This window comes from Toxorhynchites rutilus, chromosome 3, assembly GCF_029784135.1.
Source record: "Toxorhynchites rutilus septentrionalis strain SRP chromosome 3, ASM2978413v1, whole genome shotgun sequence".
In the NCBI taxonomy this organism is placed as follows: domain Eukaryota; kingdom Metazoa; phylum Arthropoda; class Insecta; order Diptera; family Culicidae; genus Toxorhynchites; species Toxorhynchites rutilus.
Genome location: NC_073746.1, coordinates 23,177,484 through 23,204,555, shown reverse-complemented (window position 1 = coordinate 23,204,555; position 27,072 = coordinate 23,177,484). Strand labels below are relative to the sequence as shown.

General features: G+C 39.7%; 1 protein-coding gene across 1 annotated transcript in view; it reads left to right on the top strand.

The window, feature by feature from the left end:
- The window catches only part of LOC129780285 (maternal protein tudor), a 29,918-nt gene extending 4,007 nt beyond the window's left edge, over positions 1-25,911 (top strand). Inside the window, exons 3-8 of the mRNA XM_055788358.1 lie at positions 9,639-10,980; positions 15,866-16,530; positions 16,602-16,769; positions 16,828-17,477; positions 22,434-22,659; positions 22,721-25,911. Of these exons, the coding sequence (XP_055644333.1) occupies positions 9,661-10,980; positions 15,866-16,530; positions 16,602-16,769; positions 16,828-17,477; positions 22,434-22,659; positions 22,721-25,211 (5,520 nt within the window). The 5' untranslated portion in view covers positions 9,639-9,660 and the 3' untranslated portion in view covers positions 25,212-25,911. The remainder of the gene's footprint in view (positions 1-9,638; positions 10,981-15,865; positions 16,531-16,601; positions 16,770-16,827; positions 17,478-22,433; positions 22,660-22,720) is intronic.
- Positions 25,912-27,072: the final 1,161 nt, after the last annotated feature.

Genomic DNA, 27,072 nt, shown 5'->3' with positions numbered 1-27,072 from the left:
ACTCTCCACTCGCGATAACGCATCAGCAACATAATTTGATTTTCCGCTCACATGCTGAATATTTTTCGTGAACTCAGAAATATAACGAAGATACCGTTCCTCGTGAGGCAACCATGCATTAGAATCGACTCCCAAGGCGTAGGTTAATGGACGGTGATCTGTAAAAATAGTGAAACTTCTCCCTTCGAGGAAATATCTGAAATATTTTACTGGCATTTTCATGGAGGTCAGCTCTCGTCCGAATGCAGAGTAGTTTTTCTGCGCCTTAGAAAACTTTTCTGAATAGAAACCAAGTGGTTCCCAAATTTTGCCATTCAGTTGTTGCAAAACAGCCCCTGCCGCGGTGTTCGAAGCGTCTATCATTAATCCAAGTAGTTTGTTCGAATCAGGATAGTGAAGAAGCTCTGATTCAGCCAGAGAATTCTTACATTCGTCGAAACTGGAAGTTGCTTTTTCGGACCAGATCAGCTTGGGTCCATCATTCTTGCGGTTGTCAGGAATCAAAATTCGAAGTTCAGAATGTAGATCGGTAGCGTTTCGAATAAATCGCTCGTAGCAATTTAGTATGGCTAAAAATCGTCGCAGCTTATTCGATGTCGATGGAAGTGCATACTGTAGAAATGACTGCACCCGTGATGGAAGCGGCCGAACTCCAGCATTGTTGATCAGATATCCCAAGAATTCCACCTCAGATTGGGCGAAGCAGCTTTTAGCAACGTTGATTACTAAACCTTGCTGACGAAGTCTGTTCAACCATAGAAGAAGATGCGATGCAAATATCATCTATAAGGACAACCACAAAATCTAAAAAAAGATTCGATGCATATAACGTTGGAACGTTTGACTGGCATTGCATAAGCCAAATTGCATGCGGGTGAACTCCTACAATCCGAAAGGCGTTATAACCGCTGTCTTAGGTATGTCCGCCTCTTCTACTGCGATCTGGTGATAAGCCCTTTCCTGATCAAGAGTGGTAAAAAATGACTTACCATGAAAAAAGTTTACCAAGTCGTGGATGTGCGGTACAGGGTATCGATCAGGAACTGTGACTTGATTTAGACGTCGATAATCCCCTACAAATCGCCACGTGCCGTTCTTCGGTACGCAGTGCTGGCCCAACTGCTACTGGATTGGCGACATATTCTGAGTTCGCACATCATTCGAAACTCTTCTTTCGCTGCCTTAATTTTATCTGGATGCTTGCGACGTGCCTTTCGTAACTATATGGTGTGTCACGTCTCGATGGGTGTGTGATCGTAATGTTGATGGTAAAGTGATTTCGCGATACTCCTGCAGCATATCAAGGAATGGATGGTTTACTTCTACAGTAGTAATATTGTAGTATTTTGTTTATTTTATACATAAATGATTTGCGACGAGTTTTACGATACTGTGACATTAATTTGTTCGCGGACGATACTGTCCAGTTCATCGCAGCTAAGGATATAAAAGAAATCGCGGAACACATAGACGAAGATTTGCATTCTCTGGCTCAGTGGCTTAAATTTAAACAATTAAAGTTAAATGTTGGCAAAACAAAATACATGCTCATTTCTGCAGCAAACTCCAGTATTGACGTAAATTTTGAAATAGATGGTGAGACATTAGAACGCGTGAAAGAAATCAAATACTTAGGAGTTATTATTGATGACACGTTAACTTTCAAGTCTCACATCAATAATGTCATCAAAAAGATTGCCAAGAAGTACGGCGTTTTGTGTCGTTTGAAGAAAGAGTTGACAATAAACAGTAAAATTAAATTGTATAAATCATTGATTTCACCGCACATAGATTTTTGCTCGTCGATCCTATTCCTTGCAAATAATACACAATTAACGAGATTGCAGCGTTTACAAAATAAAGTAATGCGTTTGATTTTAAGATGTAATAGATACACTTCCTCAAGTTTGATGTTGGACGCGCTACAGTGGCTATCTGTGAAGCAGAGAATTTATTACATGACAATGGTGTTCATCTTCAAAATTTTGAACGATTTGCTGCTTCGATATTTGTGTGATCGAATTGAAAGAGGAAGCGATGTTCATAGATACAATACAAGAAACGCGAATGATGCAAGAACACCCAACTTTATGTTTAGTAGGTCGCAGAACTCGTTGTTATATAAAGGTATAAATTTCTTCAATTTGATGCCCAGAGAAATTAAACGTGCGGCAACAATGGCAGAGTTCAAGAAAATGTGTATTTCACACGTAAAATCTGTTTTGTAAACAGGTTTTATAATTTTTTTTCCTAAATCATTCATTTATGTTTTCAATTGATAAAAATTAATAAAATTTATTTACAGGTTAAACTACCATGTTCGTACTGATGATGATGATTTTTTTTTTTGTTTTGTTTATGTATATTGTAAAAAAAAAGTAATAAGCGTTGTCTACGAGAGTTTGAGCCTCGCGCGCGTTTGGTCGGCCTGGACTATGTTAATGGAACACTGGCAGAACACTGATACATAATGAAATTTTTATGTGGGTCTGAAGTGGAAACTGGAATGGGGATAGCTCGTTCAGAATTGTCGTAAACTATCTTATCATAAGATGGTTATATCGAGTATTTCTGAATGTGGCAGATCTCTATCATGTTCTAAGTAGACACTTTTAGATATTGGGTTCGATTCCCAATCTGTCAAGGATCTTCCCGGGTTGGAAATTTTCTTGACATTCGCCACTAGAAATTCCCAGGTAAAACTTCGTCTGAGGCCAAGACAGATTGTGAGGAATCTGGTTCCATATGTTTTGATGTGCGTTCCATTTGCTGCGTGAAGCTGCTGCGATAACCTTACTCCATCGCGATCACGCTTGTTGACTGGCAGTAAGGAAACAATTAAAAATCTTGTTCTATTTGTACGATCGTATATAATAAGTCTGCGGCTTTTTGATCCGTTCCCCACATCCGCCCCTCATGTTACGTAATGCTAATCTGTACACAAAGTCATAGTCGTTTGAAAAAATTTTAGCTTTTTTCAAAGAAATGAGAATATCAACGTAAAAAACAGGAAGTGGGTTATATCTATGGTATAACCGCAAGGGTGACGTAGGACTATCGTTGATTTAGAGATCATTTGTTTGAAGTTGAATCTAAATCCATTCTGAATGAATGAAAAAATGAATATTTGGGGGACTTCGAAAACGAGAGCGTTACGTTGGAGGCACAAGGTTTTATGCATCCAATATAGGATACGAAAAACCTTGTTCTGAAGAATAATCTTCAGAAGCTAACCTGCTAACTGTACTTGATTGACAAATCACAAGCCCAAATGTATTATATGGATATTTTATGGATAGAAAACATTAAAATAAACTCTTTCGCTTGAATGTAATTTTCAATTCCAAGGGGAACTGGCAGATTATTTTCCAGTAACGATTAGATATTTCCACATTTTCCTCGATACTGGAAGCCCACCAGTGGTTAATGCTAACTCGATAACCATCTGTTAATAGCACTTGATTGAAACATATTTGGTCACAGTGTTACATGGATAGAAAACATTCAAATAAACTCTTTCACATGAATGTATTTTTAAATTCCCAGAGGAACTGGCAGATTATTTTCCAGTAATGATTAGATCTTTCCGAAACTTTCTCGATGCTGAATGGCATCCAAACGGAAAGAAATCTGTGCGTGTATGTGTCGATCCTTCGCCGTCCACCTCCTCCAGCACGTTAGGCAACGATGTTGTCTTGTCGATGTCCTCACGAAAAATGAATGTGTCTCACCACCAGAATATCGCTTAAGTATGCTTTTTGTTTGTGATTGAATCGAGAGAAGGTGTGGTTTACGATGACAATTTGGAAAGCAAACTAGAGGGGAATGAACTCTCTGAGCTCGGAACTTTCGGCTACTGAGCAATAATCGATTGCGGGCGCATACAATATTGGATACGGAAATATCCTACTGATGGGGAAGAATAATCTTCAGAAGCTATCCTGTTAATTGCGATTGATTGAAAAACCACAAAACCAAATGTATTTGGTCACAGTGTTACATGGATAGAAAACATTCAAATAAACTCTTTCACATGAATGTATTTTTAAATTCCCAGAGGAACTGGCAGATTATTTTCCAGAAATGATTAGATCTTTCCGGAACTTTCTCGATGCTGAATGGCATCCAAACGGAAAGAATTCCGCGCGTGTATGTGTGTGTAGCGATGACTTCCCGGGGAACCGTTTGTGGCATCACTCTCCTCCTGATGGATTCCCTTCTGGCCTAGGGTGCACAAACAGGCTCTTGGTGACACCGTTCATCCGCGCTTTCATGATAAACGAAGAGCTTCACCACAACAGCAACAACATGCTCCAATCGCTGTTCAATTAGAACTGAGTGGATTTGCGAGCGGCGCTCGCGTATATACCGATTGGTGATTTCAATAGCCTGTTTTGAAAGCAATTTTAAGACTATTGAAACAAGTTTTTGGATCAAAAAGTAACAAGTATAGAACGCGTAGACATTTTATCTTTCGAATGAAGTGTTTATCATACCATTTCGTTCAGTTGTTTAGGAGCTATTAACGCTCAAAATCTCGGTCTCCGGCGTAACGCTTTCGTTTTCGAAACTTTGATTTTACACCCCGGTATAGAAATGAAAGACGTAGTCCTACGTCAAAAATCAGATATCTGCCCAGGTCGGAATCAAATGTTTAGACGAAAGTTCTTTATATGCGGGAAGTGACTTCGGAATAACTTTCGACAAGTTCATAGAATTTCGAACAAACAGAGATGGAAAATTAATGCTCACATTTGTTGAGATTGGTGCTTTCAATCCATCTGGCGTTTAGCTGAGAAGACCATGAACTGGTAGAAATTGATGTTGATTTACACAAAAATAACTACTCCTTCGTTCAATGCGGTAGTTCCTGCCGTTACATTTCACTACCTGCAAAAGGTCTAAGGATGTCTTTACGTGACGAGCAAACAACTCGACTTGATATTGTACTAATTCCGCTTCGTCGATTTGGGAGTTTGCGAACTTCATAGGGGAAAGTCGGGAAAGACGGGCACCCCTATATTATTAATAAATTACATTTTTATTTTAAATTCCAATGATATACAAACTTGCAATACAGTGTATCAATACCTGTGACACTAACTGTGTACACACAGCTGACTTTCTGTTAAATCGCTGATTGTTATTAATAAAAACAAAGGATAATCTACAGAGAGCAGCTCGATGTAAATTTTCGTCTGCAGAAGATAAGGTTTTCATTGTTATCGAGTAATTTTTTTTGGGTATTTTTCGCTACATGAGTGTTTTACCATCACTTCTCTTCCAATTTATCAAATCAGCGGTGAAGTTTTATCATTTTTACTCCAGAAATATTTATGAAAACAAAATACGAAACAAGTCGGGTAAGACGGACACTCCATCGACTAAAGACGAACATTTCGTTTTTGAAACAAATTGATTATCTCCTCCTTCTTTGTTTAACAGATGCCCACTAACTACGTTTGCAAGTGCAACCAGATATCATGGACGAATAAGCAGAGCGGTTTTTAAAACCTAATCCGAATTTGTCATTCCGAATGCCGGAAGCTATTTTGGACATGTAAAAAATTGCAAATTGCAAGCCTTTTAGGTGATTTTAGGAATATTCTGCTTTGACGGGATATCCATCGATCGCTGAGTTATTCCACAAATCAGCTAACGATTCCCCTGCATACTAAAAATGTTTTATTTCCAATTCCGGATCCCTTGTTTCGAGTTTTTATCCATGTGAGATCCCTCATGATCACGAGGTAGTATTTAATCTGCCGGAAAAGAGACAATCCAACTCAGTTGGATGCACTGCGTGCTGGAGAATTTGTATACTAATATTGCATCAAAATTCAATTGATTAAAATAATAGATCGAAAATATCTATGACATTTTTAAAACAAGGGTTCTCGTCTGGTGCTCCATCCACATTAATTATGGTTACTGGCTTGATTATTCTTCGGTACCGAACAATCTCGAATTCAGGCAGCTCGCACATACTTTGATAATCGATTCCATGAGGAAATGCGTTCGAAGAACAGTGCCTTCCTGAACAAACTGCAACGTATATTGGAACACTGCATAGAACAATTTCAGCAAGATCGAAGTGCCCTAGCTTTATTTTGCATCCTGCGATAACAGACGGAATAAGCTTATGTTTTCCAGCCATGACAGAATCATGATTCGGTAGATTAACGCAATGTTCGAGATGCATTAAGCGGTGCCTGCTTACTGCCCATTACAACACGTGCTTTATCATCTTGGCTCAGGAAACATACCTCTTTTGGTCTCAGAATCGAAGCTAGGGGCGCGTGAATTTATTCAGGAATAAAAACGAAATTTTGTTACGTAACGATCACGGCTACCCCCCTCTCCCCCCTGTCACATTATGTAACGAAACCTCGACCCCCCACTTGCGTTACGTAATTTGTGCACGACGCCTTATCAGATCCGCAATGTGGCAAATGACGGAAGAATCCACCTTTGCAATGATATGGTAAAATTTGGTTTCGTCGCTGATAATCCTAGCTAGGGCGAATTGCGCTTCGGCCTGCGCAAACCACATCGGGGGGTCATTCTCCCCGAAATCCGGTAGTTTTACTGCAACGGTTGCAACAATTTGAACGCCATCGTTTGCAATCGACATTTTGAGGTTAGCTTGGTGATTTGTTTAAAAACGATAAATCATCATACGAACACGTAGAATCGATGAAATTTCTTTGTTTCGCGACGTTACGAGTCACCAATGTGGGAACTGAGCGAAATACGGGCCTCGAACGGTGGAAAAAACTATATAGATAACGTCTTGTAACTTTTACCAAACGAAATCAACGAGCGTTAGTTTTTATTTAGAAAAAGTACAATAATCAAGATATCTTTTCATTACAAGGTAGCAACATTTAATTTTATGTATCCGTGTATGTGTGCGTATGCTTATACTCACAGTAGTATTAAGTTGCAAAGGTTCGCCGCATGATTAATATTCCGAACTGTAGATGTTTGAACACTCTCTTTCCAGGCAAATACAGCATTAGTTCACAAATTGTGGTTAAGGACAGTCCAATTCTGGAGTAATATTTCCACATTTATCAGATTTAGAAAATCACGCATACAGCAAGAATAATTGATCGAAATTGTTATGATTGATCAACGAAATTTCCTCATAGTATGCAGTCAGTATGCAGACCATGGCGAAATGCCCTATATCATATGCAGACAGAGTGGACTCTGTGTCAATCATTTGTATATTGAATTTAAACTATTTCCAAGCACCGAATTCAAACCAACAAAACTTTTTCTTGAAGCTAATAGGTACCTTGTTGAAATGTGTATATTAAAAATAAACTTGGTCCACTCTGACTGAACAAATCAGTGAAAAATGCTGGTCTACAGTGTGAATGTTCGCAAAATGTAGGGTAGATAGGGGCAATATGGTCCCCCTAAGAACGAAACATCCTAAATCATGTAGGAACATCTATAAATTATGCTATATTTTAAAATCTCACGATTTGAAACCTTATTGATCGATGTAGATTGTATGAATACGTTTTAAAAAAGATTTATTTGAAAAATTTATACTTTTAAAAATGTGTTCCATTTCCGTCGATCGAAAACATTACGGGGCAAAATGGATCACCATACGGGGCCCATGTTTATTGATTGAATAAATTATACCATGTTTATTGATTGAATAAATTATACCATGTATATTGATTGAATAATTTAAGCATGTTTTCGTAGGCAGAGGCGAACCAACTGAAAGCCTCTCAAATAAAGAATAAAAAAAAAATGTTTTCGTAGGGGAATAACGTAACAAGTTGAGAAAACGAAAGCTTATTCTATTTTGCAACTTTCACGTGTATTTAATTATCCAATTCAACATTCAGTTTGCATGTACAAAAAATAACAATGTGATTGCACGATAACATACTCAATGCAAAATATTAGCTCAATCGGACTTCATTTACTAGTGTCGTGGACGTTGAAATTTAAGTTTTTTGAAAACCGAAAAATCACCGAAAATTGGGGTTTTAAAATTTTTTTGTTGATGCAAAATGTCTTATAATTGCATAAAAAGTCGATATTTACTGTGACCTCAAAAAAAAAATTAAGACATTTGGCACAATTTTCTTTTAAAACCCAATTTCTTTTATTCCTTCCTTGGGTGATTTATCGGTTTCAAAAAATTTAAATATTGACCCTTTGCGCCACTCTCCCTTAAGTTTGATTGAGCTGAGGTTTCGCATAGAGTGTTTTTTTCGAGGTGGTGAACATTTTCTATGGAGTAACTTTTTGAAATTTTAGGGTCGATTTTTTTCCTCATACATTCATTGGCACCGTAGGGGGCATGCATGCAGGCAGAGGCTCAAAAGACTGCAAATGTTGCAAAATCGTTATTTGAAGGTAATATACAAGCTACCGAGTTTGCATCCTACCCTGGACTTGTATCTAATCGACTCTCATTGTATACTGTCTCTGCCTCGGGTTGCGCGGTTTTGAGATTAGTAAACTCGTTCACAATGTGATAAATGAAAATAATAGTCTCCATAACGTTATAAAACCTACAATAAACCATGTACACAGTACACGGCAAGCTCTGAATTTAATGCGCAATCACGCAACATCGTGCATTGGTCAAAAGCGTATTCTTTATTATGGACCGTCCCGCTTTAACGCACTACCACCGGGAATTCGAATGATAACACTTCGTGATCACTTCAAAAATAAACTGAAACATTATTTTAAGTCAAAAATATACGAATTCATAACATAAAAACTAATCAGCCACAACAATACAGTGAGCTTTTATGTGTCTATTCTATTTTATTCAACATTTTTACCAGTTTATAAATTTAGCATTTTTCGTTACTTATATTTTAAATATCGATTAGATTAAAATTTGATCCCTAAAAAGAAATATTTTTCACTGGGATCCCATTATCAGTGTACAGTAGAACCACGATTATCCGCGAAATAGTCGGGCTAGGCCATCGCGTATAACGAAAATCGCCGATAACGCAATATAAGACTAAAAATAAGGTACAAACACGAAAAAAAGATATTTTAGCATGAAAACGTCTGTTTCATCAATACAGAAATTATTGATCTATCAATATGTAAGGTCGTGTACATCAGTGATCAGATAATGTGAAAGTCATGACCAAAACAAAGAAGCAAGACTCTACCACTCACTGACAAATTTCGGGAAGGTTTATAGATTTATTAGGGAACGCACTCTCGCGGATAAATGAGGTTCTACAGTACTTCTAATTCTGTCCGCTCACTTCCATCATACTAACATTGTTTCGTTATTCTATCTATTGTTATTTGTTTTCAAATTAAATGGAGACCAACTCCAGGAAGTTCAAGCGAAAGTTTCTTCGAGATGGGGAAGAGTGAAGGGCATTGAAAAAAAAACTATCACGCATGCGGTATGAAGAAATTAAAAGTTGACTTGAAAACTGGATCGCTTTGAAACAAAAAGGTTTTTTTCCAGCGTGACATCCGTGGATTACCTGAAAGATGGGACAAAGTTTTTTTTATTTAAAAAACAATCCGTAAAGTCATACTTGAATACCTAATATATTTAAACCCCAAAATTTCCCCAACGCCACGCTTCCAGAAGATAATGCATTTTTCATATTTTACAGTACAGTAAAATTTGTGATCACAATGAACAGTTCCGGACGTTTCCAATCGGCCAAGAATCTCCAGCCAGCCCGATCTCTCCGCACACCGGCTCAGAACCGTAACGGACCAGGAAATTTTGGTCTTGCTCCCGAACAGATCAACGTCTATCAGACGGGTCGCCAGCATGCTGGCAATGCTGGCATCAGTGGACAAAGGCTGCTTTCCAACGGTAATAATAACAACGGGTATCGCCTCTCGAACAACAATGGGTTCGCCAACAATAATAACACCGCAGCATATTCCGGTAGCAAAAGTGGCCAGCGTCGACATGACGTTCTTCGTTCACCGAACACAAGTTTCGGAAGTAATGTCAGCGTGGCAAGTAGTGCGAGCAGTGGAAAAGAAATCCATACCATCGTAACCTTCAGCTCGATCACTTTGGCCGTTGGAAGTCAGCACGAGGTGTATGTCTCGTTTGTCGAAAATGGACCAAAGTTGTTCACGGTACAGCTGCAGAAAATAGAGAGCTCACTTAACCAGATGATGGCCGCGCTGGAACATGTTCCATTGCGGAATCTCACCCACAAGCCAACTTTGGGGATGGCTTGCATTGCAAGATATTCGCAAGACAAGATGCTGTACCGGGCGTTGATTATGGGGATTAACGTTGATTCCTGTTTGGTTTCGTATGTGGATTATGGCAATACAGAAACGGTTGAATTCAAGAATCTCTATGAGATTCCACCGGAGTTCCTCAAACACAAGGTATTCTCCATGCGATTTACTTTATCGAATGTGAAAACGCTGGAAGATACCAATGCTGATATTGCTGGGATATTCTCTTCGTTGGTGCTCGACAAGTTACTCACCATGAAGGTAATGCCTCTGGAAGGACCAGCATTCGTGCAGTACTGCGAACTATACGAACAGAATCAGAACATATTCGACAAGCTTCTTGCCATGTGCAAGTCAAAACCACTCAAATTTCCTCCTGGAATCTCACTAGAGGGCGGAGACAATTGTATGATCATTATCCGATATATTGAGTCGTGCAAGCAGTTCTATGTCCAGCCGGTTGAGAATGTTGAACGTTTTGAGAATTTAATGGACCAACTGGCAGCTTTCTGTCGTAAAAGCTCTACTATGAACGTGATGAATCCAGGGGATCCTTGTGCCGCCTGTCTGGATGCAGAGGAATGCTATCGAGCTGAGGTTGTGAGTGTGGTTGGAAATAAGGTGAAGGTACGACTCGTTGATTATGGCAACACAATCACGTTGGAGAAAAATCAAATCAAGCGTCTGTCGCCGACATTTGTCGATCAACAACCCCAAGTAGTTGAGTGCTCCCTGGAAGGATTTCAGGTGAGTTGATATTTTGTTGTCCGGAAAATAGCCTTAAGACGGATTTCGCGTCAACTCGTCTATGGGATTGGCATGACCCTCTCAGAACCTAATGAAACTATTTGGGTGTGAAGACCTTACCTAATAAGGCAACTTGGCATACTTATGTAGTTTTCCTAAAATTTATTTATACTAACATATGGAAAGGGCCAAATATTTTTGACCATTTTTTCATAATTTTTTTTACTCGAAAATGGTAAGAATTATCTATGGAAAAGTTTTAGGAAAATAATTGAATTTTCGAAAAAAAATAAACAGAAAAAATATTTTTTGAAATCCTACACTGAAAAAATCGATTTCAAAAACTAGAAGTCGATTTTCTCAAAATGGTCATCTCAGATTCTGATGAAATGGTGGAGAAATTGTAGATAAATATGTGCCCTACAACACTTCCATACATCGCAACTTTGGCATATTCAAGGCAAAATAAATTTTCTAACATAAACTTTTTCAAGATTTTTTCTCGAAAATTTTCTATTTTTTATTGTTGATGTGCAGTTATAGATAAAATCAATAACAGGTAAAAATGAATTTATGGTGGCCCTAATGTACAGTTTTCAGCTTGTTTTTGTAGTCAAATACAATATGTTTCAATTCAGAGAGCAACGACAGCTCTCAAAAACAATAGTCATCTGCCAAAAATCTCTGGATCGATCGGTCAGGTATCGAGTAGTTGTTGTAGATTTAGGTATCTATTAAGTGTCACTGTAGATATGATAATAAATGGATTGTATAGACACCTAAAGGAGGAATAAAATGGCTCTGCAGTTGTTTGAAAAATTACCAGTTGCGACCGGCAGCGAATTTAAAGTGGCGGAAAAGAAATAGCATTATTTTGTTTCTGCGTAATCATCAGAATTCAACGAAGAAAAGTGTGACATTGTTTAGCAACATGAGTCAAACCGTGATCTTCAGGATTTGCAAGGATTACAAATGAAGTGCTGGTATTAACAACCCCAAGTGTAACCGTAAGTTAGTCGTCGTAAGTCGAAACCAAAGCACTGTATATTACTTGATAATACAGGAACCCACAATGTTTGTGTATGAAAATGTAAAATTAATAGGTAACAGTTTGAGAACGATTTCGCATACAGTAGTCATAGGAAAATGCTATGTAGTGTTCCAAAACGGACGACAGATTGCCATCTTCGTGCTTGTAAGGATTGTGTTTCCAAAACATCAGTTCATGAAGAAAACACTCTTCCGTTAGAGAAAAGCGGAAAAGAAGAAATCGTTTTTCAACAATGGCTGACCACAGACCGTTGTAATTTGGAAACGATTTTAAAACCAATCGATGAGTTTGTGCCGTATTTCGTTGATAAAATAGACAAACTCATATAGCAAGACTTTATATACAAACAGCAATCTGTTTTTTTTGCGAAATAAAAAAGAATCTTTGACGCAAGGTGAAATAATAGTAATTTGTGATTTTTCAGAGGATTATTCATCCATAATTCAAAATGCGGCACAGGGTTATCACTGGAATAACTCGTAAGAAACTATTCGCCCATTTGAAATATACTACAAAAAAGATGGTAAACTAGAAAACGTAAGCTTTATAGTTATTTCAAAAGTTTTAACACACGACACTGTGGCAGTGCAGTTACTTAGAGAAAAATCGATAGAATTTGTCAGAAAAATAATCGATTTTACTGAAATAACTTTCATGTCCGATGGAGCAGCAGCACACTACAAAAACAAAAATAATTTCGCCAGTCTGTATAATTTCAAAAAAAGTTTACGGACTAGAAGTAGAGAAAGAGAGAGAGAGAGAGTCTTGCCCAAGATTACGGAAACACAATCCCAACAGCACTAGAGGTTTATGACTGGGCAGTTAAACAAAATGACAAATGTATCACGAAATTGAATTTCTGTTACTTATGTAAAGAAGGCGGGTGAGCTTGAGGAACTATTCAATCACGCACAAACGATACCGGGAACACAAAAATTTCATTGCTTTATTCCTGAAGATGAAAATAAAATCGCAGTTAAAAGGTTTTCAAATTCAGTAGATGATCCCAAAATCTTCAAAATGTTAGATAAAAAGAAAAAATAGGAAAGATATTTTATTTTTTATTTTTTTTATTTTATTTATTCATCGTCTTCGAGAGTATCGTACAGACTGGTTATACTTATGATATATTCTTAATCCTAGCTTTAAAATAATCTTTGGTCATGTTGAAATCAAAAATTTGGCAGACATTGTTGAAGGCTCGAAGGCAGGAACTGAATGGATTATTGTAGCCATAGCATGTTCTATGTCCGGGAACAGCAATTAATGCGGAGAAACGCAGCTGACGTTGAGGAACGTTTATTGGAATATGCAGAAGAAGATCGGCACACTCGATGTTTTCACTGAGGATGTCGAATACAATCAGTCGTTGCATCTTCAGTCGCCTTGCCGTGAGCAATTCCAAGTCGATTAGACGACAACGTTCCGAATAATGGGGAAGATGGACGGGATCATTCCACGGGAGATGTCGCAATGCAAATCGAATGAAACATTTCTGTACACGCTCGATACGTACAATCTCGGAAACGTGGTATGGGGCCCAGACCGGTGCAGCGTACTCTAAGTTGCTCCTCACTAAACTACAGTACAAAGCTTTTAGTGCATATACGTCGGTGAACTGTGACGCATTCCGACGTATAAATCCCAGGATAGAGAATGCTTTGGAGGTGATAGCTGAGATGTGATCGTGGAAACGTAGCTTTGAGTCCATGATAACACCCAAGTCACGGATAGAATGTACACGATCCAAGAAAAGAGTGTCGATCTTGTATCGGTAGTCTATCGGCTCGTAGCAACGACTAAAGGTGATCACCTTGCACTTACTTGTGTTCACACGCATGCCGTTGTCTTTGCACCACTGCGCTAGAGAATCGATATCGGCCTGCAAGCTGCATCAGTCCGCAGCTGATTTGATGACTCGGAAAATTTTAAGGTCGTCGGCAAACAATAGTTTTCCAGAAGATATTCGTAGGCACAAGTCATTAATGAAGATTACAAATATCAATGGCCCTAGTACACTTCCTTGGGGGACTCCGGACGCTATATCGAATGTTGTGGATCGTGCTGAGTTCACCTCAACAAAAGCTTTCCTACCGGTCAGGTAAGACATCAACCAATCGGATATCCAATCAGGAAAACCCATGTGCTTCATTTTTCTCACTGTAAGAATATGCGGAACAGTATCGAAAGCCTTCGAGAAATCAATATAAACAGAGTCCACTTGATTTCTGTGTTCAACTTCACGAAAGAGCACGTTGGTGTAGCATATGATGGTTGGATCTCTTAGGGTATAAGTTAACATGTACATTAGGGTGGCAATGGATGTATGGAAAAAAATTCATCATCGAATTTCGAAAACCGATCATGTATATTTTGTTTATTGACCAAAAAAATTATCTGTGCAGAATTTCAGCTCAATCGGACATGATTTAGGGGTGCCTCAAAGCGCTCAAAGTTTTGATTTTTTCATCCTCGGAAATCTTCCAAGGATATGAAAAGAACTGTGCGCGTCGAAGTCCAGCGACGGGAATTGGTACCGTTCGAAGATAGTTTCGCTGCAGGAAATTGACAATATCGAGTTCGTCTTCGTGGACTACGGAAACCGGGAAGGTGTCAAGCACCAGGATCTGAAAGTGTTGGAACCACAGTTCCGCGAGCTTGAAGGAAATTAGGAAAGTCGGTTTTTGAAATTTGACTTGACCATTTTCGCTGCCACCCTAATGTACATGGTATAAGATCAGATGAATAAAAATGAATTTTATGTCAAAAAATGTCATAAGTTTTATTACATTTGATTTGAAATAAAGACAGCTAAAGCCTTCATTCGTTCATTATTGTTATTTTTTTTGTTTTGGGTTGGCTTTCTGTACTGAAAAAGAAATGAACTTAATTTCAATAAAATATTGAAAATGTTTTTGTTAGAAAAACTTGTTTGCCTTAAATATGCACAAATTGCGATGTATGGAAGAGTTGTAGGGCACATATTTATCTACAATTTATCCACCATTTCATCAAAATCTGAGATGATCATTTTGAGAAAATCGACTTTTAGCTTTTGTAATCAATTTTTTTAGTGTAGAATTTCAAAAAATATTCTTTCAGTTTAAATTCAATTATGATCCTAAAGCTCTTCCATATATCACATTTTTGTAGGACTTACCATTTTCGGGTAAAAAAATATTATACCAGGGACAGACATACAGCTGTACTTGCGTTGTACGTGTACAGCGTTGTACAGGTACCATCGTAGCATGACAGACATACTTTGGTTGTACATTGCACCGCATGTCAAATTGACAATCAGAAATTCGACCAATTTTCACCTCATGTTTCAATGAAAAAGTTTTTTATTTAGCGTCTGAACTATCAAACACAACAAACAAGTTTCCAATCTGAGTTATTAACTCAAGAGAAAGTTAATGAAAAGAATATTTACCAAGTGTTTTGATTCAGTTTGTTCATGCTACCCACCACTAACCGTTTGTGGCGCTGCGCACCGTACAACTGTAGTCATGTACAACGGTGAAACAGGTCGGTACAGATACAGCGATTGTACCGAGTTGCTTGCATGGTTCTAGCGCTGTACATGGTGACAGACATACATTTTTCGAAGTACAGCGCAAGTACAGCTGTATGTCTGTCATAAGTATTATAAAAAAATGGTCAAAAATATTTAGCCCTTTATTTTAGTCTAGATAAATTTTCGGAAAACTAAGTATGTCAAGTTATCAGGTGAGGTCTTCACGCCCAGAAAGTTTCATTCAATTTTGAGAGGGTCATGCCAACAATCTGGTCGAGTTAGCGCGAAATCCGTCTTAAACAATTTCTTCGTAGGACGACACGAACAACGACAATCTTTCAACCACTCAACTCGAAATGCTTGCTGAGAACGAAAGCGGCGGACGAAATCAATTCAAACTTACTGTTTTGGACGTTGTAAATGGGGTGGCAATCGTGAATTTACTTGACGGCAGTATCACTCCGGTGTTGAATGTTTCAAAGCGACTTCTGAAATTGAAAAACCCGCCAAAGTTTATCAAAGAGCAACAATATCAACAGGCTCAGCAAAAGTTATCCGGCGTTAATAAACAACAACTCTACCAAGCTCCTCAACAACCACTACCACAGCAACAAGGTCCTATCATCAACACGAAGAATCCATTCCACTCATCTCTGATGATAACGGACGTTCCAAACTTATCACAATCTTCGCCCTCTCCACGAATGACGGAAACTGAAGTAATTGATTTGACTAACGATGAGTGGACAGCGACTACACAGCCACTCGGTAATCAAAACTCGGGATATGATCAGCAACAGGCCAACATTAACTACGGGAACGCCACATACCGGAACGGTGGTGGTAGTGTTCGCAGTGATCAATCTCGAAGTGGTCGTGATAGTCAGATCAGCTCTCATGACTCCAACAGCAGTTTTGGTAATATCAACAAAAGGGAGCGCTTTCAAAGGCCGGACATTCCACGATTCAATAAGGATAGGTCTGTTTCATTTTGCTGTTTGCGTTTATCGAAATGTTCTTATTTTTTTCTGATACTTGTTTGGTCTGCAGGAATCAAACACCGTATTACGTAGAACATGACGATCGCTGCGAGGATAGAAACAACAATTATGACAACCAGGACGTCCGCTATCGGGAGAAGACCACAGGGCAAAGAAATCGTAACGCCACTGGAAGCGGCAGTGAGTCATCCGGTTTTAGTAGCCAACCAGCTGAGAAGTATGTTATGTTTTCCAAAATAATTAAAATATATTGACAATGATAATGTTTCTGTTAGATCAAGTATAGTCCAGGACACCTCCAAGTCTTCGATTGTTAGCATCGAGCCGGCTGAAGATTATGTTCCATATGAGTTTGCTCTCGCAGATCAAATCATCCCAATGAACACCAAGATCGGGATCAAATTGACCTGGTGGTTTAGCCCCGAGGAATTCTATGTGCGTATGAAGGACGAGGAGAATCAGTTCGAGGAGATGATGAAGTTTATCCAGAAATTCTACAAGAATAAACCGGCTGTTGGTGAGGTTCCTCCGAATGGTTCCCTGGTGATCGCTCGCTTCCAAAAACATAACACATTCTACCGGGCGCGGATTGTTAAATGCAACGAGTTGTTGAAAAAATTCAAAGTGGAACTGATCGATTGCGGTAACAAATCGATCGTTACCCTCGCTGATCTGTGGAAGCTGGAACGACGCTTCGCTAAGCTGCCAAAGATGGCTATTAAATGCACGCTGGCCAACATCAAGTTGAGCTGCGATGCAAGCGAGCTGGAGAACAAGATCGATAAGTACGTCAGCAACGAGCGGTCCATTGAGTGCGTGTTTTTGGACAGGAGCGACGACAAATACATATGTGATATCGAAACGCAGGGTGCTGATCTAAAAATGGCACTGTTGAAGGATAATTTGGTTTCCCAAATTCTCACCGGTAAGTGGAATGGATTTGTTATTAACTTCTCGTTTTTGGAGAGCACAGTGATTCTTGGCGAAATTTCGTCTCGCCATCGTATTATTACATGCGTCATTTGACCGAACATTACTCGAACAATCACATGATAAGCTTCTCGAAATTTTATGGTTTTTATTTTGAATATTTGAAGCCTTCAGATAAACTCGAATCCTGTTCATTATTGTATGTTTTTCACGGTTTACAAACAGCATAAGAGTTTCATGCTAAAGAAATGAGGTGAATGAAACGCAAAGGTTAAAGCCCTTTAAAGACAATCGAAGAAAGAACGCAAAAAACCCTTCTCTTTTTGATCGATTCAAGAATTGTTTCAATTTTCGTTTCCTCGGAAGAAATAAGAAGTGTTAGTCAGGATAAACATTGATAAACACGGTTTGTAGAGATTTTTTTACTGATGATTTGAAACTCAAAAGTCATTGTTTAAAAAAATTAAGATCAGCATGTTTCAGAAAGTGGGGAAGATGTGAATGCAAAAATTTGTTGGTTTAGAGCGAGATTTGAAAAGACCGCATTGGAATGGGGTCTCGGGCCCCCAAAAAAAAATTATAAAGATGCGCTTCGACGCCACTTTTAACCCGGAAACACTGCTCGATTTTACGAAAAATAATTGATCAATCGGAAAAAGTCACCAATAATTCATTCATGACTTATCAGCCGTCTCGCAAGCGACCAGTAACAGCGAAAGCAAGGCTTTCCAAATGGCCTCTCTCAAGGCCGAGTATTTGGTTAGTTTTTTTATTTGGCCTTTCTTCAATGCTAGAAGCGAATAAACTGAGAAGTCTGAGATTCTAAGGAAGCCTCTATAATTCAAAACGTCATCATCATTCAAAACACCTTTGGATCCGTACAAATTCATGGAAGCGTCTTTCAGCAAAAAAATATAAAAAATTATCCGCTTTCGATTATTTTGGGTATTATTTTGGAATTTATCGATTTTTTTAAAATAACTCTTTAGTCGATTTTTTTTTGTAGCCATTTGTGTAGTTTGCGTCGTTTTATATAAGCAATTGAAGATGGGCGATTCGTGATTCATTCTTGTTTTCGCGAGAACAGAGAATATACAAGATTTGTTTCCTTATTGCCAATGCAATCTTGAATTCGATGGACATTCCCCTATCATAGATATTCGTGACTTCAATAATTTGCTTTCAATCCGGTTTATGGGCTACGGAAAAAATGTTTGGGTGGTTATCACACCACTTCGTTTAACCTACAAAAATATATTGACGCTAAAATACGTTTGGAGTGCAAAACGTAACGCTCTCGTTTATAGTTTTCCAACTATAAAGCTTACGCCCCAGTACAGGTGCAGAATTAATGCGGTGCAAAAATACAGAAGCACTCTCCACCAGACGGCATGAAAATGGACGCGGTGCCTTCACTGAACTCAATTTCTTTATCTGGTCGCTAGCTGAATGACTGTCAACGTGAATGTTGTGAAATCGCAAAAAGCTTGTTTATACTCAAAAAAATTCAATCGGGTGGAGCTTTTTTTCCGTAGAACGAACGCTGCGTTTGCTATTACTACCTTCATAATGTGCCCTGTTTTCTGATCCGGCGCCATTTTTGAAAGACGTACCGTGAAGTACCCATAATACCGCTCAGCTAAGGCTAAAATTTAACGTATATCGTATCAATTCGTGTACGTTGTTGCATGCTAAATGTCGTTGCCATTAATCCTGTTGGTAGTCTTTCTACCTCCAATACTTAGTGATTGTTTTTTTTTATTTCATTTATTTATTTATTAGGGTGGGTTTAGACTAGGGATATATTCATGTGAAGAAATATGATGAGATTTATAGAAATCGCATCAACCGTTTACACTAGCGTGAACTTCTATAATGAATATATTCATATTTTCGGTGAATTTATTCACCTAAAGTAGAACTGCATCCAACTTTAGTGATTTCTCACCAGTGAGAAATGCACAAGCGTTTACATATGCTGAATTTATTCAAGTTATATATACCTCGAATAAGTGTATCATATTTATTCTCACCCGTTTACACCTATTTTCACGTGAATAAATCCATCTATAGCTATAGATCTCCCTAATGTAAACCCGCCATTAGGCTCATTAGCATTTTAGCTGTAACAGAGCCGGGTTTTAATCGTGTACATGTACATATGTTTATGTTTCTATAAACTGTAAATTACACAGTAGTTACTAGTTGCCATTTAGGCGTTAAGTTTTCTGTTCCATTACATTATGGTAAATTACACAGTAGTAGCCATTTCGGCGTAAGGGTATTCGTTCTGTTCTTCCATTGTTCAGCAGACCGGACAGCGGAGACAGTTGATAGTGATCATTGTTGGGTTATTTATAGAACCAGCAGCCCGATGTTTCTTGCAGAGCAGAGCAGTTGTATGGATGAATCGATTTTCGACCGTGATGATGTTTGCGTGGACGTAGTTATTCTATAACAACACAAAGATGGTCAATTGAGGGTCCTGAGTTTGAACTCACGACCGATCGCTTAGTAAGCGAACGCGTAACCAAGTGGCTATGAAGACCCCCGTTAGTGATTGTTAAGATGCACTCAAAACGCGTTGTTGTGAACACTCGGTGCCTTTGACATCTCTTGAAAATTTGGGTAGAAGTAGTTTAGAGTGTATTGTTTACACTGTATTTTTATCGTTGCCATTATTTCGAAAATTTAAAAAAATTGCGTTACCCGAAAAACAACGTCGCGAATTGATTTTGCGCAAACGTCCGGAAAACCTTCAATTCTCTCATCGGAACATCGGAAAACAACTCGGAACCGTGTAGTCAACGGTGAGTCGCGTGAGTAAACGTTACTACAAAACTCTGAGCATCGAACGGAAGAAGAAATGCGATCAGAATGAATGTTCTATTAGTGATCAGGATCACAAGCGTGTCGTGAAAGCGTCTAAGCGGAATCTCAATGCATCGGTCAGGGATGTGGTCAAAAAGTTGAATCTGTTCAAGTCTATCGTTCAGAGAGTCAAGGACCAGGAAGGACTGCATACATACAAACTACGGAAAGCTCCAAACGAACAACAAAATACGGTAGGAAAGTCACGGGCCCGGAAACTGTACACCCAGATGCTGACACTATGGAAGCATCCCAAGGTGGTCAAATCCGAGGAAGGCATGAAGAAAAGGTGGGTTTCCGCACAGAAGAAGTTGCAGCCAGATGTACAGAAGATGAGTGGAGTTAAGCGTAAGGTGCGAACATATGGTTATAGTTTTGAAATTTATATTAATAATATAAATATGCCAAAAATTTACTTATAGGTTATCCTCGTTGTCTGAAAGTTTGAAAAGGATCGGTCAACTAGATAACAAGATTGATTAAGATTACTATAGATAGATGTGTGCGAATATCAGTTGGATTAGCTGATTCATTCGAGTCCCGCATGGGCTTCGCCATGGTGATGGTTTATCTTCCCGGTATTATCATCTCGCTAGGGGGTGGCGTTTAACTTGCGTGACACGTGTTTCCAGTAAACTCTTCTGCTTCGCTGATGACGTGGATATTTTTGGCAGAACATTTAGGACGGTAGCAGAATATTCCACAAAACTGAAGCATGAAACAGAGAAAGTTGGACTGAGAATTAATGCCACTAAAACCAAATACATGCCGGCACCCAGATTTGAGGACGACAAGGCCCTTTTAGGCAGTAGTTTAGTGATCAATGGCGATGAGTTCGTGGTAGTGGATCAACCGAACCGAGTTAAATTGGAAAATCAGGCCATGTTGTAAAGACGTTAAGTTCAAATAGAAAAGTTTTTCTATCCCCGTGTTGATGATTCAGCCCCACATTCAACAACCTTGCCGTTATCAATGACATGAAGCAAGATAAAGGGAACTGACACAGATACCAGTAAATTTGGACATAACACGGAAATACAGTCCGTCGAGCGCTCGACAGCCCGTGTTTACAAAATCATATCACTTACCACAGTGAAACCTGATTCATACCTTTTCCCACTAACAATTATCCCTCCCATGATATTCGCTAGGGAACCACGCTATAGAGGCGACCCTTTTGGCCTTCGGGCGGCGAATATCATACTAACATTCCGTCCCTTCCCCTGGTGGCTGTAAGGACGTGACCGGCGTCGTTGATGACCATTTAAAGCTCGAATCACCGAAAATTGCACAACGAGAATGATTTGCTAGTCCCAAGCGTCATTCTTTGTGTTCTTTGTGTAATTTTGTTGGTTCAGGTCAATCACGGAGAGCAACTACGAATTGTACAGTCTACCCAAGCTCAAGCTGTTCATCTCATGAAAAAATATATTTTATTAATTGTGATATACGCATACAAATATTTCCTATCAATTGATGCAAACATCTTTCCGATCTTCTAAGAAATGTTCGGGTTATAAGCATTCGAATTACGGGTAGGGTTAGCACACAAATCGGCAGAACAAATGTATGGGAAATAAGGAAGTTCTTCCAGTTTTCATGAACGATTTTTTTTAACGTTAACTTTACTTCATAAAAACGTGATCTGTTTTCTGATTTGGCACCCTTCTTAAAAGATGTAGTTCTACGTCAAAAAGAAGATTTTTTTGTATTCCAATATAAAGGATAATTATTAACAATATTTGGATTGGATTGAAAATAATCTGAAACTATTTCAAAGTGAGTTACATTTTAGTTAGAACTACAGGAGTAGGTATGAACTCTTTGTTATTATTGTGAGTAATCTCCTGAAGAATTAAACTGTGTGTCCATAGCAATCCCAGGAGCCCGCTCACGTCTAGAAGGATAAATGTGCTAGTGCCTTTCCAATTTAACTTATAAGTAACATTCATATGTTTATGAATTTCAATATTCTATTGAACTAAAATCATTGTTAGGACCATTGCAAATTACATGCACAGGATCTGCACACTAATTTGTGTTTCTAATACCCATTTAAAAACTTTGTTTCCATTCCCAGACATTGACCTGAGCAGGCTGAAGGGCCAAACGCTCAAACTGAAACTGGTCGAGCTGAAGAGTCTGGACCGATTCCGGGTGAAGCTTCTCGGCAACGATGCCATTCTGAGCTGTCGCCATGGGGAGTGTGGCGTTTACGAGCAGCAAACCGTCGTGGACGAAATCCAAATCAGTTGGTTGGATCAGTACTGTTTCGGGCAGATCGAAGACGTGTCAAATGATGAGAGGTGAACAAAACTCCACCGATTGCCAGAATATCTACATCTTTCATTTTTGTTATTCCCACAGATTGATACTAACGCTGCTGATTCCACCACTGTCTAACCAGGTGCCGCCGACCATTGCGGATATGCCTATTCTGCTGGGCAAATTCAACGTTTTCGTCACCTACGTGTACGAGATGAACTGTGTTTACGTGCAGAACGCTCGATGGGCTCCGGAGATTGGTAAACTGCTGGATGATATGTACGACTACTACGAGAAAAGCGGAGAAGTTATCACGAACCTGCAGATGAACGAACTGTGCGCGTCGAAGTCCAGCGACGGGAATTGGTACCGTTCGAAGATAGTTTCGCTGCAGGAAATTGACAATATCGAGGTCGTCTTCGTGGACTACGGAAGCCGGGAACGTGTCAAGCACCAGGATCTGAAAGTGTTGGAACCACAGTTCCGCGAGTACAGCGCTTTCGCACATCGAGTGTACCTACCGATGGCGTGTTTGAACGAGGGCGAAGAGGATGTGCTCAAGCTGGAAATCGCTCAGCTCACGGGAGATTACGAACTGACGCTGAAGGTGTTGGACTACAGGAATGATATTTGGATTGTGGACATCACTTCCAACGATTATAGTATCGTGCAAGCGCTGAAGGATAAACAGCTGGTTAGGGACCTGGATTACGAGGAGATCGTAAACAGGAAATCGCTAGCGGCGAACGACAGCGTGGAAGCTGCTACGCTCAGCAGTATGGAAGATGAAGAGAACGAACAAAGCCATCAGAAGATTAAGGCATTTGTGAGCCACGTAGACAATCCTGGTCAGTTGTTTGTTCAGATGAGTACCGACTTGGACGATTTGGATCAGCTGCAGGAAAACTTGCAAATTATTGCTCAAGCTTTGCCCAAGCTCAAAGATTTCTCGGTGAATCGATACTGTATCGCACCGTATTCCGCCGATGATTTGTGGTATCGGGCACGTATCATCGACAGCCACGAGGATTTGATTATTCAGTTTATAGACTATGGCAACAGTGATGTGGTGACCAGTAATAAGAAATCTGAACTGAAGGATGTGAACGACAGTCTGATGAAATTTAAGACTTACGCGAAGCAATGCGCCCTTCTGGTGAGCCCTGGCGGAGGCAAAAAAAGTTGGAACGAGGAGGCGACGCTGATTCTGCGAGAGGCGAAGGAAGTGGACATTCAAATATTGGCCGAATCCCAAGGGGTGCACTATATTACTATGAAGTGTGGAGAGCTGGATCTGACTGAGGAGCTGGTGGCAAAGCAGCTGGCGGTGAAGATGGAGTATGTGCTTTCTGGACAGCGATGCTTCACGAGCCACATCGAGTCGATCCGTGAGTTTTATCTACAGCTAGAACGAGACATAAATCCACTGGACGTCATGGCGGACTATCTGGCAAGATATGAGGAGTTTGCAGTGGTTGATAAGCCAATCGTTGGATCTGTTTATGTTGCCGAGTTTCCAGACGATGGACTTTGGTACAGAGCGAAGATTCTGAGGGTGATCGATGCACAGAGGTTTGAAGTGTTCTTCGTTGACTACGGCAATACATCTGTCGTGAGCAATGTGAGGGATTTGGAGAGAAAAATAGCTGAACTGTCGTCCCTCTGCATTAAATGCACATTGAAACTGCCAGAGAATGTCAAAACGTGGTCCGAGGAGGCTGAGGCCAAGTTCAAAGAAATCGCTGCTATGGGAGAGACCGTGTTTACAGTTGATTTATGCACCCCCGGAATGATTGCGACGGTGGAACTATTCCTGGATGGAATCAACATCAATAACCAGCTGATGGACCTCTGTGAGAAGGGAGTCTCCGGGATTATGAATTCAAGCTTTTACCTCAGCGAAGAGAAGACTCTGGACGAAAGCTTCCCATCGGAAGGATTTGTGTTTGTTAGCCATGTTAACTCGCCGGCTGATTTCTTCATCCAATTCATGAACAGTGTCGATGCTCTCAAAAATATGGAGGAGCTTCTGACGAGCAAAGCAAATCAGTGCGAAAGGCTGACGCACGATGAAATTTACGAAGGAATGTATTGTTTGGCCTATCTCGTCTCGTACGATAAGTTCTACCGTGCCCAGATTATATCAGCCACAAGCACACAATACAACGTGCAACTGATAGACTATGGGTTCACCTCGTTTGCGACGGATCTTAGAAAAATGCCCGCTGGAATAGAACAAATCTCCCTGCTGGCCAAAAAGTGCTGCCTCGAAACGTACGGTCCAAACAACGATGCCGTAGTCGAAGCGGTCCAGAAGCGATTCATTGCGCTAACCGATTCGGGTCGGGCTCAGTTCTCGTTCGAAATTGTCCGCAACGATTGCGAACCGAATCTCATCCGGTTGTTCACCCAGGATGGCCGCAATGTGGAAGATCTGCTAGAGTATGAGCGTACGAAGCATTCCAACAGCAAGACGCCTTCCGCAGCGGTCGCTCCGCCGCCGCCTACACCCGCAGATCTAGTCAAAACGGGACGCGCGAGACCGAAGCAGGCTTTCTATCGCGCCAAGAGTGATCTCGACTTTGAACAGTAGCACAGTGTGTTACTGCTGTGTGCAGTGTTATTGAAGTAGTGATAAAGAAACGAATTCCGAACAAAAAAAAAAAAACAATACCAAAACGAACGAAGAGATTACTAACGATTTGTAGTCAATACTTCAAGTTATTTATTTGATTATATTTTGTTTTTTATTTAGGAACCGATCGATCGATTGGCAGAAGAGAGAAAGAGAGGCGGAGTAAACCTCATCCAATAATTATCCTCATTTCTCATCACCTAGTTTTTAACACTGAAATGTGAACGTTTATTTGAACCATTTCCTTGCACCTATTTTGCTTTGATTTCAATTCGAATTGGCGACATTTGCACAGGAAGGTGTTGAAACTGTCATATCATAAAAAGCAATGAGCAATACGATATCAACATACGTCCAATATGAAAATAGAAAACCTCACCTAACTTGTAATAAACCCGTTTACCGAACTGATCTTATGATTTCTAGATAGTGAACTGATATATTTAAAACAAACGCTGAATGTAGACAGCAAGATAACAGAACGCAATAAACCGAGGAGCCTTACGACAGTGTGCAGCAGCAGCACATTTATAGTACACTCATAGCATGCAGCGCAAAGCGATGCCTTAATGAAATATTTATTATATTTATACTCCACGGGATCTAACCGATATATAGCGCCGTGAAAAAGCTATAAATAAAACATAGATTTTGTAAACATTTTGTTATGTTACTGGCCGAAACTTACATGGGGGGAATCTTTCATCTATATGGTCGGTGTTCAGTCAGACCGGACCATGTGACATTTTTATGATTTCGATAAAAACGAACATAGGGCTCAGTGTTCTGCAATTTTCGAAGCTTAAATTTTTGACGTAGAACTACGTCTTTCATTAAGGGTGCCAAATCAGAAAACAGGTCACGTTTTTATGAAATAAAGTTAACGTTAATAACTATTTTTGCCGCGAACGGATTTTGACGATTTACACACTAAACTAATCAAAAATTCCGTAAGATTTGTTTAATATGCTATACATTGGAATCCCCTGGTTTGTAAATGGTTAAAATTCATGAAAACTTTAAGCGTTTCCATTTTCCCATACATTTGTTCTGTCCATTTGTGTGCATTCCCGAACAGAGATGTCAATAACGAGCAACTTATCGACGACTAACGGAGGGGAAATCGTAGGATTGCAAGTCTCCGTGAACGATGAAAAAGTAGAAGAATGAAGGGGAATACTTGCCTAGAGTATAAACAGTGGATCTCGCTGAGGAAAACTTTCATTCGGCATCGGACTGTTGAGCAATCCAGTTCACTTTGCTTTCGCTGCGCTTCGATCTAAGATTGGACCCCACCAGTGGTAATCCAACTTGGATATCGTCGTTTGATTTTTCTGTTATTTTTTCGCGTTATTCGTATCGTGTTTTTCTTTCCGCGTCATAAATTGGACGCTTCGCGTGGCAATAAAATTTCGAGGCAAGCGTCATCTAATGATGCACGCGATTTTGGTGCAGTGAAAAGCGCTCGCATTGAACCGAGCCTTCGCGAGTGTGACACCACATCGAACAACAGCGAAATAGGTGATTTCGGCGCGTATGTCGAAAATGTAAACGCCGTTACCCAGGCAGCAATCAAAATCAAGCTCCTCCCGCTGGTGGTGAAGGCGGCCACTCTTGACAAACTCATCAGCGAATTCGCATCCATGGGCAGAGTACAAGCTGTGTGGCATAATTCAGTCTTTTTCCAAGCAGTTAACATTGTTCGTTCTCCGTCATCATAAGGGCTTCGTTGGTGCATTTGAGAATGCATCAATGCATTAAACTGACGTTATGGCGAAGCAGGCGTTGAGGTTGTGTGCCAAAAAATATTTAGAGAATA